General features: G+C 42.3%; 1 protein-coding gene across 4 annotated transcripts in view; it reads left to right on the top strand.

Annotated features, from left to right (window-relative positions):
* LOC146812060 (protein MTSS 1-like) overlaps positions 1-18,164 on the top strand; it is a 509,468-nt gene that overhangs the window by 439,619 nt on the left and 51,685 nt on the right. For 2 of the 4 annotated variants that reach the window (XM_085619068.1, XM_085619067.1), the window contains exon 11: positions 3,552-3,677. The exons of the other annotated variants lie outside the window; for them this stretch is intronic. In XM_085619068.1, the coding sequence (XP_085475194.1) occupies positions 3,552-3,677 (126 nt within the window). The remainder of the gene's footprint in view (positions 1-3,551; positions 3,678-18,164) is intronic. 4 annotated transcript variants of the gene reach the window in all.

Genomic DNA, 18,164 nt, shown 5'->3' with positions numbered 1-18,164 from the left:
GTTGTCTATTGACCGAAGTTGTGAAAAGACCCAAACACATTTGCCCTCAACTCAAATCTCTTCCTGCTTTCTTGAGAATGGCTTCACGCAGGGTAGAATTGTCATCACAAGGACACTGCCTCTGATTCGATTCAGATGTATTCACTCATAGAAGTCTCCAATCCTATTGGCTTGTTTCACCCCCACTCCAGTGGGCGATCAGGCAAATATAGATGAGCAGCAAAGAATCCCTCATTGCCATTACAGTATCTATAGACTTGCAGCCCTCCTCATCTTATGCAGCGCTTCTTGTCTGCCCTCTGTCTGCATAATCGCTCCTGACGCAACATGATTAAAATCCTGCATATCACACAAACCCAGCTCTGTATCATTCACCCGTATCCACTTTGCCCAGTCTGTCTTTCACAGATGCCACTAAGGAGTCCAGCACTCCTTTTTGCCCTCTTAGAAATCTCAAGTCCTGCCATCTTCCTCAGTAGCTAGCCTTTATTTGCGTGCCAGGGTGGCAAAAAAGTCCTGTTTGTCTAATTTGTATTTCTTTCCAGACATCAGTACTTCACTCTCCCTTGCTGCCTTCAATTGGTGGGTGATCTTCTCTATAAAATACAGTAAGACATACTCCCCCCTAGGGAATGCTCTTGCGCACTGGTTCCTACTCCCTCCATCATGTCACCAAGGGAAGGTGCATGTTGTAGTGATTGGTAATTGCATCCTCTGCCCCAGAAGCCGGAGACCTTATCCTTCCACATGGGACCTTGTCCCAACATTTGCCTCCAAGACAGCTAGTCTTGCCCTTCTCACCAGCAATTATTGGGGCTAGAAGCCTCCTCCGACCAACAGATGCCATCCCGACAAACTTCTGTACAAAGCGAAAGAGAACCTGGGTGGTTCTAACTACTAAGTATAGTGGTTCACAAAGGACTCATTTGATATCAAATCAGCATTGAAGCAGAAAGTCCATGACTACAACTAGTTCAGGGTATGGGTCGGAAAAGCAAGGCAACAATTATAGACCTAATGCAGGAAGACAAAATTACACAAGAGAATATCATGCACTCCGTAATAAAGATGTGGTCAATGAATTGGGCTGGGTTAGTTATTCATAACCATTCTCAGCTTAGGCTGTAAATAGATGCATGGGGGCCTACCCTATCAGTTGCATTGTCAACAGTGTTTAGACCAGAGTGATTGCTTTTCAAGGTCATTAGTAGGGCAGAAAGCAATGAAGGACACCTAGATAGAATCAGAATAGAAAGAACGCTGGTCAAAAATGGATTTATATAATTGTTATGGAAGAGACTAGCATGTCAAAATAGGTGGGCACTTATGAAACGTGCTTACAGTGACAGCCCCCTAGGCTGGAAATGATAAATGGGAAAGTAGGTGCAAAAATTACTTTAAAAGATTTGTAAACTGAGAAGAGACGGAGAAGGTACTCGCATTATAAGAAACGTGTTGGAAGCGCCTATGACATACTGCTAAGGTAGATAAAAATATATAGAAAAGGAAAGTTATGAATTTGGAGTGAAACATCACAGTAAGTATTCAAATTGGAAAGGTACTCACTTGTGAAAATGACTAATAAAAAACATCTTTACTGAGGAGAATGCAGAAAGAGAAATCAATAAATATCCAAAAATAAAAGAAAAAATCAATGAGCACCCATTTCTCAAATAGGAATCAGGGGCTTCTCCTCCGAAATGGCGGGGGAGCGTAGCACCACCTGCTGTGAGTGCAGCAGGAGAACACTAATAAATAAAATGGCATAATAATGCCATTTTATTTTGCCACCAGCCCGTGCTGTGTATAGCGCAAGCATAAGGCGGGGGGGGGAGGGGGGCTGAATTCTGCTTTTGTAGGAATACTGCTGGCCTTGTCAGTGCACATGGCAGGTTGGCCGGCTGGCTACCTATGGGTAGCCCGACATGCTCACTGTAGACCCAGCAATCCCCGATAGTGAAACAACCGGGGATTGCTGGCACTGGCCCCCAGTTTCAAAATGAGCGCTGGGTTATCCTGCTCCCACCAGTCCTGGAGCTGCTGTAATGCTGAGTGCTGCTCCAGGATTGGTCAGGATTCGCATTCCACTGGGCAAGAAGGCAAGTCCTTACCTTTCCTGCTCGTGGATAGCACCATTGCTGGGAAGCATAATTTGTGGTAAGTTGGGCGCATCGTGCCCCCACCCACTTTTATGTATTGCCAGCCGCCACTGATAGAAATGATCGATCTCCCTCAAACATAATAAGGTGAAGGGGCTTACATGAGTGAGGACTCAGAGAGCTGTAGCACCGGTCACCCTTGAGGCCTCAGAATGGGAAGGGGGGGTTCAGCGCGTCAAAACGTGGTAAAACAGTGGGTGGGCAGGGCGACCGTCGCTGTCGGCTGGGGATCCGCTTGTGACAAGAGCTCCTGGTCTGTGTCCAAAATAGAAGTGGCCGAGGGCAGTTCAGTAATAAGGCAGAGTGGCTCTTGTGACTTTTCAGCAGGTATTTTATAAAATGATTTGTGAAGCTTTGGCATTCTAAACCACACCAAGCCTCTTTTGGAGGATGGAGAGTAACCGATGATATCGAGGAACGTTGAACCCCTAAAATACAACCCTCGGTGCAAATTTCAAAGCAGGGATACTAGCATTTGAATGCCAAATCCTTGTTCATAATAACGTGTTTCAAAAGTTAGTCCACTCTCCCGTCCGCCTTTGCCGTCTGTTTTGACACAGAAACAAACATTTCTTTAGTTACTTTCGTTATTTAGGTGAAAACCTTATTTTTGCAAATGTAAAGGATTGAATGGTACTGGTTAAATGTTTTCAGTTGGGGAAAGGGGGTACTGCAGTGTGAATGTCTGCTCCTGTTTCCGTGGGGCTGCTGCATGCACAGATATTCCGTGAACAGTATATTGCTATGTATAGAGACAGGCCAGAGCGTGATCATGAATAACATTCATTTTCATTACTAATTTAATTCCTTTACTTATCATCCTCCTTACATTTCCTTCCTACGTCCAGAACGTAAAGCCTTAAATGTGGATTGACGTTTTAATTGAGATACTTTGTTCATATCCCTGCGGAAAAGGCTTAACAGATTTGGTGCCAAGCTGTGAAAACAAGCTCTTCTTGGAAATTGAAAAGGAAAATCCCTTATTTATTTTCTTATAGCGCTAAAATGCTTGTCCGTTTGGATCCCTGTGATTCTCTGGGCATGCCTTTGCTCTCACTGTTACTGGTCATGTTGGCGCTGGATATGGTTTAGTCCGTTTGTGTGCACTTTGTGTGAAACATTTGTGTCACTAAGAGTTGTGCCTTGGAACTCCAGTTTGTTTTTAAGATTTCCCCTTGGGAACATGTACTTCAAAATTGAGCATTGTTTTTTATAACTTGTTAGCACATAAATAGGACAACCAATATTCTGCAATAACTAAAGATGTCTACAGAGTACTACCTGCACACTGGACATACAACATGAAAGAGTAGAACTCAATATTAATGTGACCTGGTTTGCTACAAATAGTTGTGTGTTTCATGCTATACTTATTGATGGCATATTTTGCAGGAAATGCAGATGAACCATCCCCAGCAGGTGACAGACTCTGGTGATCCAGGGGGAGAAAATGGCACTGCAACCTCAAGCCAGTCTACAGCAGGACCTCAGGCTATGAATTCTCATCTGTTGACCAAGGTCTGTTCTTGAAGCTAAAAATTCAACTTCCATGAAAATATTAATGCAAATACCGTGCTGATTTACAAGGTCACCTAGGGTTATCCTATACACATGCTGCGTACATTAGGACATTTCTACCCTCCACACTGCCTACACATTTTTTAAAGTAAACTCTGCTTATTTTAAGACTCAGAGTATGCTTTCTGTTGAAAAAAAGCGTGAACCCTAGAGGACCCACCCTGCCTCTTTTATGAACCTGCATCTCGCCAGACATGCTCATCATAATCATGTAAGCGACCAGGCCAGACAAGTATTCCTTGAATAGTGTTATAGAAGCATGTTTAGAAACACTCTGGTGTGTAGTTTTCAAACCTGGGATATTTAAGGGTTGCATGTGACCACAGCACTATTTTTAAGGATTAGACTTAAATCCCATGATCAAGTAAAACATGCGCAGGACCAGACATCAGGCTCGGTCTTAAATTGGTGAAGATTGGTTTAGAAACAGTCTGAAAAAGATGGGCAGGCTGAGGACTTGGCCTTTTTCCCTTTAAAAAATGGCAAATAGAAAATAGGTTTGAATCACTTGCTGTTAGCTGAATGATGGTGACCTCATTGCCACTTCACCTACACGTTATTTTATACATTTGGGAACATTTCCCCCTCACCATTGAAATTCTCATTGGATGATGTAGCAAGATGAGAATAAAAAACTGTGGCTAGAAAGTAATGGCGAAGCCAAGAAGTCACCATTATAAGTTAAATACTGACCAATGGCTTTGCAATATAAATGTTTTATTTTTTCATTTTTTACGCTGATGCTCCCATTTATATATATTTGTTTATTTTACTATTTTGAAATGGGTGTTGGGTATATTGGACCAGTACAATAAGAAAGGCAAACTGGACACTGGTGCGTCAGGTTGTATGGAGCACATGAATGACGTACATCTTGGAAAGGTGGAAAAATATGTTTTCACCATTTCAAGATAGCTACTGCACTTGAGCATGCTTTTTCAGACGTGATGCACCAGCAGCCTGTCATTTTTTGGTCTCACCGGCGACAGCGACTGCAGTCTCGCTTGCAAGAGATATCGTATATAACAAGGGGCTTGCAGCCCACCCCCTACTTACCATTCCTTGGCTTGATTGGTACTCATATTTGCTAGCTCCTGAATGGCCAGTGCATACCTTCTATGTTCATTTCACCCTTCTGTGGAGCATGAACCAAGTACTGACACCTTCTTTTTGATTAGGGTCATTAATCTACTGGTGCTGGGGTTGAGGTAAATTTTTCCCCCCAATTGTGGCTGTTTTCTATTCTTTGCATTTCACAACACTCCTTCAGAGTGCCTGTTGATGCTTGCTGCCCTGTCCTAACAACAACTCCTCCCCCGTCCGCCCCCCCCCCCCCCCCACCCCCTCCCGGGCTCCCATGATATGGTGCTAGAAAGCTGTGCAGACACTGTGTGTAGTCGCATATTCGTATTTCCTTGGGGTTCCAGAACAGCAGCTGCGCATGAGTCTAGGACGGTGTTTTGGAGTATAAACAAATAATTATACTTATGACTTTCCCTATCCTGAGCTGCGCAGCCCACGTTGATCATCAAACATGACACCGCAGATAAATCATCTGGCCGGGCTCCTCCCAGTGGATTTAACTCAAGGGGCCATTCAGCCTCTAGTGGAAATCACAATGGTTGGCTGCATAGGCATCCTATTTAATGCAGATCGATGGTGCCCCTTTGTGGCACACATAAAGGGGAGGGCTTAGCTGCAGGGAAGCCTGTTTGTGACTCCCCAGTGATTGGTTAGATAAGGGTGCTTGAACTGGGGATTCGCCTATGATGACTCAGGGTGGTAACTGAACCTGTCACCTTTGATTGAATCGGACACCTTTGGTCCTATTAGTTTGCACTATGTACCACCCTCCTGTCTTGTTGCCCACAACCTGGCATCCATCAAAAAGCAAACTGGCTTTTGGGTGCCAGATGACTCTTTGGTCTCTGTAGCACTACAGCACATATTTATTTTTGCAGTTTTATATAGTGCGATCTTGGCCCTAGGGCTTTGGAGCGCTTTACATAAACACCAGATTACATTACACATTCTTTTTAGGCTTGGGAAGATTAAATGATTTGCCCAGGCTCAAAAGCTGTTGAACTGAGGCTAGGATTCAAACCTAGTTCCCCAGGTCCAAAGTAAGCATCTGTGGCTGTTAGGCCGCATCTCATGCCGTAATTAATATGCACTCATGCATGATGATGCATGCACCCGTATGCTTCATTATAATTTAAAAAAATTATTTTTGCCAGTGCATTTTAGCATTGGTTATACAGCAAAATAATTTTTGAGATTTTTGGTGATGCTGTTCAGCATCTTCAAAAAGCCCAAAAGGCGAGACCTATTGACTTGATCATTCCAAGCTGGCCAACGACAATTTTAAATCGATACATAAGAAAAAAAATGCATGTGAACACTAGAATTAGGAAGCAAGTTGCCAAGTGGCAATGTGCAGCTGCCAGGCCCTCAGAGGATAAAACCAAACAAACAAAAAAACGGGGAGGGAAGCAGCAGACACGTAGCAAAGTAACCTGGCAGTAGTATCTAGCTGCCGGGTCCAAGCGACACCGTGGGGGAATTAAAGAAAGGATAGATAGATGGATATTACCCACTGGGTAGTTCTAGTTAGGTCTCCATTTCCCTAGGAAAAGCATTTTGTGGTTTGCTAATAACTTGACGAATCTTTAGGTAAAAAAGGCTTATCCACTTCAGCTCCTTCCTGGAAGGTGCAAAGGTGATCCATGAAGCGGGGCCCGGGAATAAATGGGTTCCCAAAACCAAAGTTCCCTATGCACTTTTCATAGCCTTTTTTGGTACGCATACTTTAAAACCTGCTGAATGTAATTATACTAAATTTGGCCAAACGCCACATCTAGGTCCAGAAAGCATGCCTTTCGTAATTTGTTTTCAGTCTCTTCGGTAGTTTTGGGGAAATTAAGGTTAAAATGATTTTGAATAACTGGTCAGTTGGGTTTGCGGGACTCTTGTGAGAACCCCCTATGCACAACTTCCAAAAATGGAGCATTCTGATTGGCTCTTTTTCCCTTTGGACAGTCTTTCTTCCGCGTTGTATGGGGGTCTCACAGGAGCAATCGCCCCGATTTGCTGGTCACAACATGAACAACAATTTTGTCGTGGCCATTACGGTACTCCAGGGGCTTTGTCCCCTGCCCAAATTTTTTTTTTTAATTAATATAATGGGGCAGGATAGGGATACCCTGTGCACCTAGCCCTTTTGGGGGAATCCAAGAGGAACCCCCTGGAGACAATATTTATATATTTCTTAATTGGTGTTTTGCTACAATCCTGTGGTACTCCCAGCGGATCAAGGCAAAAAAATAGCCGCTGCCATTTAAAAAAATATTTATAATATGACCCCTGAGGCTCTTTTCCTGCGCCTTTTGCAGGCCCCAGGGAATCCATCTCCTTGGGCCGAATTAATACATTTTTGGGAAGGAGGCTCATTGCTCCCCTCCCCAAGCCTCTGTAAGGCCCCAGGGACCCCATCTTATCACTATAACTCGTGTCCTCACCATACACTACTAATTACCCCAAATATTACATCACTCATGACATTATCTTGACATCACTAATAACATCACTATAACATCTAAAATGACAACATGGATGACAAGACTGCATGGAGGGGGTGCAAGTAATAGATACTTCAGAGCACAAGATATAGTTACTATGGATAATAGACTGGAAGGATTGTAATTGTATTTATATAGCGCGTACTACCTCTGATGAGGTGTTGAAGCGCATTTCAGTGAGTAGCACGCTATTCCGGAACCCAGAAAGGATTCGTGGTGGATTAGCATAGGGATACATGAGTCAATTTGAGGGGTGGACATGCAAGTCTGTTGGATTTAATAGGATAATGGAGGAATAGAAGAGGAAAGGGTCCAGAAAGTGTTATTTGGGAGATCATAGTAGTAAGATGAGGTTTGGGATGGGTAAAAGGAGAGATGGAGGAAGGAAGAGTCTCTAGAAAGGGATTAGGGAGATCATAGTAGTAAAATGACCTTTGGGATAAATCAAAGGAAGGATATATAAAGGAAGAATTTAGAAAGAGTTATTTGGAAGATCATAGTAGTGAAACAAGGTTTGGGGTGATCCAAGAAGGGATAGAGGAGGAAAGAGTCAAGAAAGGGTTATTAAGGAGATCATAGCAGTAAGATGAGGTTTGGGATGAGTCAAAGGAGGGATACATGAGCGAAGAATTTAGAAAGGGTTGTTTGGGGAGGTAATAGTAGTGAAATGAGGTTTGGGGTGATCCGACGAGGGATAGAGAAGGAAAGAGTCTAGAAAGGGTTATTAGGGAGATCATAGTCGTAGAATGAGGTTTGGGATGAGCTCAGAGAATGGAGGTAGAGGATATATTGACAGAGTTATAGAGTGAGACAGAGTAGTGTAAAGTATTTTTTCTTCTACAGTAGGAATATATATATATATTATCTACTGGCGGTCGCCAGTAGATAGTTATAGTTAGGACCGTGTTTCCATAGGAAATCTCAAAATTCTATTTTGAATAACTTTGGCGCCGGTTGACGAATCTTCGCGAAATTTTCAAAACTAATGGGGCGCTCCGCTCAGCTCCTACCCTGAAAGTCTCGGGGTGATTCATCAAGTGGGGGCCGAGAAAAAAGGGGTGTCCCAAAACGCGTTTTCCCCATGCATTTTTCCATAGGACCTTTAGTCGAAGGTACAGCCCGAACGGCTGAACAGAATTACTTGAAATTTGGCAGAGAGGTAGTCCTCAGGTCAGGGAAGTGCCTTTTGCATATATGGAGTCAATCTGTTCAGAAGTTCCTGAGAAAATTGCATTTAAAAGCACATACATATCTATAGCCGCGCACCCTAACGTGCGCGAGCGTAATTCTGATTGGTTGTTACATGCCAGTCAACGTTCGAATCGGTCGAAATCAGGAAGTGTCGGCCGCCATTTTGTTTGTTTTCAGTGCGAGAGTGGAAAAGGAAGGTGACGAACGTGAAAAGGGGGCAGGGTAGAGAGTTCCTGACCCCCTAGCCTTGGTCAGGGGGTCCCTGAAGGACCCCAAAGGCAGAAAAAAAATTTACATTTTTTTTTTTAAATCGCGGAGGTGCGCGCACAGTGAAAAACCATAAAAAAATTTTTGAAAAATTTAATAAGTAGTTTATTGAAAAATAAATATATAAAAAAAATTATAATACATACATAACTTAAGATTTAAAAAAACGTACAAATTCACAGAAAAAACCATAGGTTTCACACACGTTATAGTTAGGAATTAGCATTTAAAAAAACCTTGCAAATTCACTTAAAAAACCATAGGTTTCACACATGTTATAGTTAGGTGGATATTTCACTCGTAAAAAACCAATGAAATTCCCCCGTTATAGTTACTTCAGATAACTATAACTCGCGCGACCGCCAGTCTATCACAAGGATGATGTCATCAGTGATGTCAAGGGTGATGCCACTGACCATGTCATGAGTGATGTAATATGTGACGTCATGAGCACAGGATTGCGGGCGCGCGAGTTATAGTTATCTGAGGTAACTATAACGGGGGAATTTCTTTGGATTTTTACAAGTGAAATATCCACCTAACTATAACATGTGTGAAATCTATGGTTTTTTAAGTGAAGATATATATATATATATATATATACACACACACACACACATAAATATATAGATATGGAATACATGTATAAGGAAGATAATATATAGAGATTTAAAGTTTTATTGTATAAACAGACTTTCATATGTTGCGGTACTTGGAGCTAATTTATTTGTGTATTTTTATAACTAATTTAAAATCTTATATTTTCCGCAGTATTTCAGAAGTGAAGTAGTTGTAGATAAAATAGTTATATTTACATATTGTGATATATAAATAAAGCAGACCCATAAGCATCTAATCAAATAAATGATATGAAAACTATGTAGTGACCTATATACATATACCATAAGTAATATATACATTGGTTAAACAGACCTATCTGTATATTTTAAAAACCATAGTTATTATACATATGTGTACAAATAAATACACATATCTAGATACATACATATAATCAAATTATAAATGTTCACATACACAGGGATATGCTGCTGTACATTAGTGTTTGAGTATGGTGGTACGTAGGAAAGAGCCATCTCTTGATTAGTCTTCTTAAGATAAGATAGTTATCGGTGGCTCTTGTGGTTGGGGGTAATAAATTCCATAGTTTGGCTGCTTGAACAGAGAAAGATGTACCACCTATGTTTTTATCTTCTATGGTGGTGTTTTGAGGTGAGATGGGGAGGTTTCTTTGTTGACTGTATTTGGCGATTTTATTCCTGATGAAAAGCAGTTTTGTACCACATACTCATTTCTGGGTGATTAAAGCAGCTTAAAGGTGATACTTCTGGCAACCAATAACTAATGTAGGGCCCTCAAGGCAAGGGAGATTTGGGCTTGTGGCTTTATATGTAGTCATCTGGCAGGAAAGTTCTGAATCTGTTGTAGTCCTTTCATAGTTGATAAAGATGAACCGTGGTAGAGGCCATTGGCGTAATCAAGTTTAGACAGTACAAGAAAGATAGTAGCCTGGACCTTGTGTGGAAATCCAAGTTAGGGGAAGATGTGCTAAAGAGTTTTCATAGTAATGAAACTTGATCTTGCTAATTTGTACACTTTGGCGTTTATTGATAACTTGGAATCCATAGTAAATCTAAGGTTTCTTACTTCCTTAGATACTTTAGGAGGTGGCCCCAGATCATCGGGCCAGGTGCAGAGTGGTTTATAATTTTTCCAATTGCCACATTGTGAGTATTTCAGTTTTGGAAGCTTTCAATTTGAGATGGTTCATGTCATCCACTGATCAACGGCTCTGAGGCCACTGAAGATTTTTGAGTTTCCAATGTCTTTCGGGCTTTCCAGTTTAAGGATATTTGTGTGTCATCTGCATAGTTATAGCATGTAAGGTGAAATTCATTGATCATTGACTTCATGTAGATGTTGAAAAGCATGGGTGAGATGATAGAGCCTTGAGGGACCCCTGCTTTTGTGAAGTATGGTTTGGATGAGAAAGGGGGAGTATGGATGACATTTGTTCAGTTTTGAAAGTAGAATGTGATCCAGTCGAGAGCACTCCCCTCTATGCCATCTTCGTAGAGTCTTTGAATGAGAGTGTCATGTGAACTGTGTCAAAGGCAGCTGAGAAGTAGTGCAGCATCCCCCTTCTGGTCTAATCTAAATTTTTAAGGTCATCCCAGATGATGATGAGGGCAGATTCTGTGCCTCTTCCTGGGTGGAATCCTGTTTGGTAGTCTGAAAGTATGGTGTTATCTTCACTGAATTGTGACATCTGGGTGAATGCTACTCTTTCTATCAGTTTGCCCAGGAAATGTCCATTTGTATTTGGTCTGTAGTTGTTGGGGTCATGCGGGTCCAGATTGGTTTTCTTAATAATGGGCATATGTATACCTTTTTTAGGTCTTCTTGAAAGATGCCTGTAGTTAAATAATTATTGATGATTCTTCTTACTGGTATGGCAGCAGAAGTAGTTAAAAGAATGTTCTTGAAGTTTTGCGGTGAACAAGGGTCACAAGGGCAGCCAGCTGGCCTGCTTGATTTGACCAGATCCATAAATACACTTTGTGATATTTGAAGGAATGCAAAGGTTGGGTTAGACTACTCTTGGAGGAGATGTTTCGAAATGCGTTGGTGCTGGCGGTTTTACTTTGTTTTAAAATAGGCGTCCAGCGTGCCTGTTTTAATTGTGTAATGATTTGCCAGTTTTTCAGTGAATTCTTGAGTAATGGGATGAGTTCCGTCTGTACATTTAGGTTTAAACTGTGAGAAGTGTATAAAATTATTTTGACACTTAGCATTATAAATTCTGTCTTCGTACCTTTTGTTTAATTTTAATTTTTTTTTATTTTTTTTTTTTTAGCTTTTTTGATTGTTGACTTGTATATTCTGTTATGTTTGTGTAGGTGAAGTTTGTCTTGAATTTTGCTTGTTTTGAGCCAGGTGCATTGCGGCCTTCTAATTTGTTGTTTTATCTTTTTTAGTTCTGTATCTCTTCAAGGTGCTTGTTTTCTTTTGTCCTGTTTTAATGTTCTTAGTGGTATTAGGACATCAAAGCGTTCTTGTAGTTACTCGTAAAGTTTTTGTTAAGTGAATTTATTGCGTCTAGATCTGTGTTTGTTGTGTTCCTAAGTGTTCAAAATTGAGTTTGTTCCACTGCCAACAGGTGGATGCATGTAAGGTGGTCTTAGTTGTTTTGATTTGTGGTATTTTATGTTATAAAGCTACCAGATGGTGATCTGACCATGTGAATGAAGTAATCCTTTCATAGGTAACTAGTTTTGGATTTACAAACATGACATCTAGGATGTGTCCAGCGATGTGTATGCGTTTGTGTATGATCTAATGTTGGCCCAGTGTGACTAGGCCAGTGATGAGTTTTTGGATGGGGCATATTGTCTAACTAAATGTTTAGGTCACCAAGAATGCATAGGTTGGAGTGTAGTGTTATAAGGTTTGAAACTGTGTCTTGAAATGTCTCTGGGAATGTTGCATTGATAGGGGGTGGCCTGCAAAGGAGGAGGAAGTTGGTGTAGGGTTGCATCTGGTGATAAGGGCCTCACAACCTTGTAAGGAAACGCTATCACCTTTGGTGAGATTTATTGTATTTTTGAATATATCAGCTAGTCCACTTCCTTTTTTGCATATACGATTTTGTGTGATAGTTTAATAGCCTGGAGGAACAGCTTCATGCTACTCCGGAGCCATGTCATCTCCCAACCATGATTCAGTCATGAAGAGTAAGTCCGGTAGTGTGTCATTGAGTAGGTCATAGATGTGGTGCTTGTTTTTAAACAGTGATCGAGCAGTTGTTAGTAGGCAGTTTAGAGATTGTGTTTTGGCGGTTGTGTGACTTTGTTTTCTAGAAGAGTGAGAAGTATTTTTTCAACTTGTAGCAGGCCTGTTATTAGTGCTGGTATTAGCTGTATGCGGTTAGCAGTTTTGTTGTTTATCTATATCGTATTCCTTGTCCAGCAGGCTTAGAAGGCATTTTGTTGGGTCTGCGTGTGTAAGTTGTGGAGATGGTGATTGAGAATGATTTGGTGAGCTGTGTTGTATCCTTGTGTAATATACCTGGCGATGCAAAGTTGTGTAGAGTGGCATGTTGTTTATTTTGTTTGTGTCTGTTTAGTGTGGAAGGTGTATGGGTTAGGATGGGTGCTGGAGTATGTGGGTCATGTTTTAAGGCTCTAAAATGTGCAATGGATGAAGCGGGTGATTGAGAATTATTGTGTTGGCGTATTTGTGGTAGGCGTTGGTGATGATAGAAAGTAAGGATGCAAGTCTTCTAATAAAAACTAATGTAAAGAAGCTGTGCTACAGGGGCTGGACAAACAAGAATAGGGAGAAAAGTAAGGAGCAGGCAACCGAGATGAGCAAGGAAACCATCCACTAGTGAGGAAGGGGTTGACCCAAAACCCACTCTGTGTATTTTACTGTACACAACATGTCTTCAGTAGCAGGCAGCTAAAGCTATCTGTAGATGAGACCCATTAAAATTGTTGGTTACCCACCATTTTCTCATTGCCTGTTTCTCCAAGTGCTTGTGGGTGCCATATTAGCCACTTAGTGGTGTAATTTGGTTCGGTTTTATGTTTGTTAGGAGTTCTCTCTAAAATGTGTTTATATGACTGATCTTGGTAGCAAATATTGATGTTATGATGGCCATACCTAACTGTGTTTTTTTATATCTTTGGTGTGTTGTGTGTGCACAGTGTTCTTTAGAAAGTGTACTGCTTGAGGTAGGCAGTGTGGCATGTGATTAGTGATGTGAGCTGTAAGCACGGTGATACCCAGCTAAAGTCTAATTTTTGTCACCATGCTCATGGTTGTCTGTATGAACATGGCATGATTTCTCATTGTATGCTTGAGTTCCTAGCTACTTTACTGCTTCAGATTGCCGTTTGTTCTGGTTTGTGTATGCACTTCTGTCGAGCCTCCTAGGAGGCCATGGGAAAGGCTTGTAGTCTTTAGTTGTTTAGATGTGTAATTTATATTTTGATTATTGAGAAATATGACCCGAAATGGGCATAATATTGCACTGCTCCTTTATGAATATTTTTGACAGCTGCAGTTTCAGCTGATGATGGTCTGGATTTGTCGTCTTTATGGTTTTCCCGGGGCACATAGAACCTGCTCTTCTTTGTATTCACATTTACTCAAAAAGCCTTTCTCGAGATCATGTTTGTTTTGGCCAACTCTTTGCCTGTCTGGTAGAATGTGCTACAGGCTCATAACTTTCGTCTATTTCATTGGGTAGTACTCGCATTTACTAGATTGCCAATGTTTGTTTTTCTTTTGGCGACAACTTGTACCATGCACAGTTGTTAAAATACTTTGCCACCATGACTTCTGTTGCTCTTTTAAGCCTGCCCATTCCTCCTCCACAGAGTTCATGAATATGCTAGATGACTTAAATGGGGAGCGGTCTGTCCCTCCTCTCTTTGCATCAGAATTTCGAAATGGTCTCTCAAATCGAGCGAACCTGGGTTGTTTGTTCATATAGAAAGGAAACAGTAGTTGCCGTCCCAAATTCTCCCCCTTTTGCTATGCCTGTGCCTCAAAGACTGAACACAGACCTTTGTTTAGAGGTACACAGATTATTCCATCTGGGAGCAATGCCATGCTCTGGAAGCCTTGCGTGCCAAACGTTTCTGCTGTTATTTTGGGATTGAAAACGCTATTCACGTTTCTGCCTATCGAAGATGTTTGCTTCAACTAGTTTCTGTCCCTGTATACTATTTTTAGTAGTTAAAGATGGTCATTGTCACCTCGGGATCAGCTGGTTTTACTCAGAGTGGTTTCTCTCAGAGGGCCTTCAGCATGTATGCTTCAGCACTACAACTCACAGAACTGTACCTCAAAACTTGATATGTATTGCAGCTACTTCCATGAAATGCATTTTCTCAGTGTTTGAATGCAGCTACAATGATCTTCATCACAGTTCTTTTCCAGTGGTGGTGTATCTTAGCCAGCAAGTAGGTGCAACTCAGAGGAGCCTTAACATTGTCTGCTTAAAGTTCAGTGACCCTCACCTTGTTCTCTTTAGATCCTTCTCATGAGATTACAATCATCAAGTAGGGTAAAACTGCCTTGTTGTTGGTCACTAAACAGAATTTTTTTGCAGTTTCACCTTCTTAGATTAATCTTAATGAATGTCAATAATAACATTCCACATTTCTTCTGACAAAGAACACGACCCCTTATCAGTCAGCAGTTATTTGTAGGTACATATTTTTTTTTTTTACATGTTTGAGTGCAAATATTGTAGCTTCATGCAAAAGCATTTCGGAGTTTGAAACACTGCAGTAAAACGAAGGGAGACCCAAATGTAGGAACACATTGGCGAAGAAACTCCTATGGGACCAAGGAATTACTACTCTCTCACAAGCAGACTTGAATTTCTAGGTGGTTTTAGGGAAGGGCTGCTAATTATGGACAGAAGGGTTTATCTTCTTACATTCATCAAGGCCACGTAAAGCATCGTTCAAGGGGTGATTTTCAACATCTACAGATGGTTGCTTCTGTCACTGTTGCAGTACCTTTTTCACTGATCGACAGATGGCTTGATAATGGTTGCACATTGGTTAGTTCTTTGGTTCCTTAGTACTCCTGTGCTCAAGCAGCATCTCAGCTACTATTGCTCAGATTTCAGTCCTTTTGCTGTTCCAAGGGGCAGAGGACGTTTCTTAAACACTGCTTGAATCCGGTTTCCAGAGGAATTTACGTATTGCATCTGCATTTCGCTATATACTGTAGAGAGGTCATATTGGCAGCCAGGTAGGACTCCACTTAAACACATTGTATGAGCAAGCGTAGGCTACCTTTGGCTCTAAATGACTGCAGGCAAATTAGATGGTGTTTCTTTCTTTCTCAGCCTATGATGCCAGTTATGTATTCAACCAGATACATAGAAACCTGCCCCATCATATAAGATTATGTGTGCTTGGGGAGGCACCAGGGGCATCCAAACCATGCCAAAGTAATTAAGGAAGTGTGTATTGCTTAACAAGGTAGCACCTGACGCTGAGATAAAGCACCTGTGAGCAGGCTGGGTCTTGCATGTGAGAGCACTTTGATATTCATAGAAACTGACTTCAGTTTCCATTAAAATATATTTACATTCAACATTCCTTTTTAGGTCTCGCGCCTAGCGATGCAGTGCGCAGCACTGCTCGCGCAGCGAGAGTCCTTTTGTCCGGGGTTCCGAAACGGACCCTGGAATTTTACACGCTCGTGCGTGTGTTTTTACGTTTGTGGCCTGCTATTGGCCTTTGCCTGCGTGTTTGTTTTAAAGATAGCACACAATAGGCCAAAGGCGGGCGCATTGCTCTGCCCATGGCCTATTACGCGCATTCCTGCCATATGGTTTCAATTATCGTGCCCAGACACGGGCGCGATAATTGAAAGCATATGGCTCGCTGTGGCGCATGCGCAGGCACCACTCGCAGGCGTGGTTTTTTTTTTTTTTTTTTTTTTTACATTTCACTGCCGCCTCTGAGAAGGGTTCCTCTCCTTTGAGTTCCACGTGGCTCTTATTTTTTCACCCTGAGGCTAAAAATGGAGAGCCCGTCTCGACACCTAATTACAAAATTGCAGGCACTAAGCACCGGCAGGACCCGGCCCACTTAAAAAATGCCCTGGGCTCGCCTAAGATCGCGGTAATGGACAACGGTAAAAGTGGTTCTTGCAGTGGGCAGAAGCAGGCATAAAGCAGATGGCTTTGAACTTGGCAGTTTGCCGGGATGCAGGGGGATAAGGCACAAGAGGCAGAGAACCAGCATGGGGGCGATCACCACGGGACCCTCCTTAGGCAGGTACACAACGCTCTTTCTTCCTTCAGAATAGCGCTGCAAACATTTAGGCGACATTTCAGATTTCTGAATTGCCAGGACTGTCCCGGGATAGTGAATTACCCGGGGCAGTCTCAAAATTGCCGGGACTGTCCCGGTAGAAACTGGACTGTTGTCATGATACAAATATTGCGCTACGTTGACCTTCGCAATTTTTAGGACCATGTCACGCTGTAGCTTTTGTGAAAGCCTGTGACATACATAGTACATTCTTGTTTAACTCTGGGGGCAGACACTTAAACTGAAAGGGTGTGATACGCGCTCTAACATTGCAAGCACCGACGAAGATCCCTCGTGCACCTGGACAGCTGAGGGTCAAACTCTACACCAATAGGGTGTGCACGAGAGCCCGGAGAGGCGCAGTCAATCACCGGTCGCAGCAGTTACGTTACTCTGCTTTGAGATGGGAGCGCTGTACGCGCCGTATCGGCGTCACTGCACTCGTGTTCCGCCTTCTTTCGTTCACCTTTGCGGCACGGGGTGCAGGAGCACTGCTTTCACGCGCTGTCTCCGGGAAACTGTGTTTGGAGCTTGCTCGTAACGGAGAACCCAACAATCAAGTACCTTCTGAACCTTGTACCCCCGCACCGGCTACTGCCCTGTGCGTATGCGCGCGTTCTTTGCTTGTTCGTTTTCTAAGAGAGTTGGGGCAGCTGCCGCCGGCAGGTGTACATGGTAATGTTTTCTATTATGTGTAGTACTATCGACATTACGGAGTTGGAAGTTGACAAGATAAGTTCCACCTGTTACAGTGCACCTGCTACAAATCTCTCTTGTTGAGGTTACAAGGACACTGGTCCCTTGGTCCTCCAGGGGTAAAATGAACTACCCGTGGTATGTGTCCTTCCCCCTACCTACCAGATGTGGGGGGAGGGGTTGAGTGACCTCGCCAGCCACCAAATGCAGAGACCAAGTTAATCCTTGTCACCTCTCCTACCTGCTGGGTCGATATATTAATGGCGAACTGGACCAGGTCATACATGAGTCCTCACGGAAGAGAGCTTGGATGTTATTTTATCCTTGTTTTATCCACACTATATTTAAAGGCCCAACCGCCGATTCAATATTTAAGGTTTTCCTGGAATGGGAGAGGATAGTGGCAGTGCTAATCAGTAGCAATAAAAACAGACCGTGAAACGGGTCTCCTCTACAAGGTCTTATTTATAAGTCCTTCACTTTACATTGCAAAATACTGATCTCTTTTTGGACAACATGTGAGAACCGTTAGTAGTCGAGGTCACTGATACAGACCCTATCACACTTCACGGGTTTTATTTGTACGATAACCTATTTCCCCCTTTCAGGTGCAATTCTGTAGTGTCGTTTTTCAAGCAACCAGGCCACTGGAGTTATGTAATTCTGCGACAGCAGCGTTTTCTGTATAGTTATTAATTTGCAGCACTTATCACATACGTTATCTCCTGCATAACTGGCGGATTTTAACCAAAATAAATTGTTTCTAGCTCAAAAAGATCAAAAGTTGCTAAAAACGCTATAGCACTCGTTCCAGCTCAGTGTCAGACAGA

This window comes from Triturus cristatus, chromosome 7, assembly GCF_964204655.1.
Source record: "Triturus cristatus chromosome 7, aTriCri1.1, whole genome shotgun sequence".
NCBI lineage: Eukaryota > Metazoa > Chordata > Amphibia > Caudata > Salamandridae > Triturus > Triturus cristatus.
Note: the sequence above shows the minus strand (reverse complement) of the source record. Positions and strands in the feature narration are given on the sequence as shown.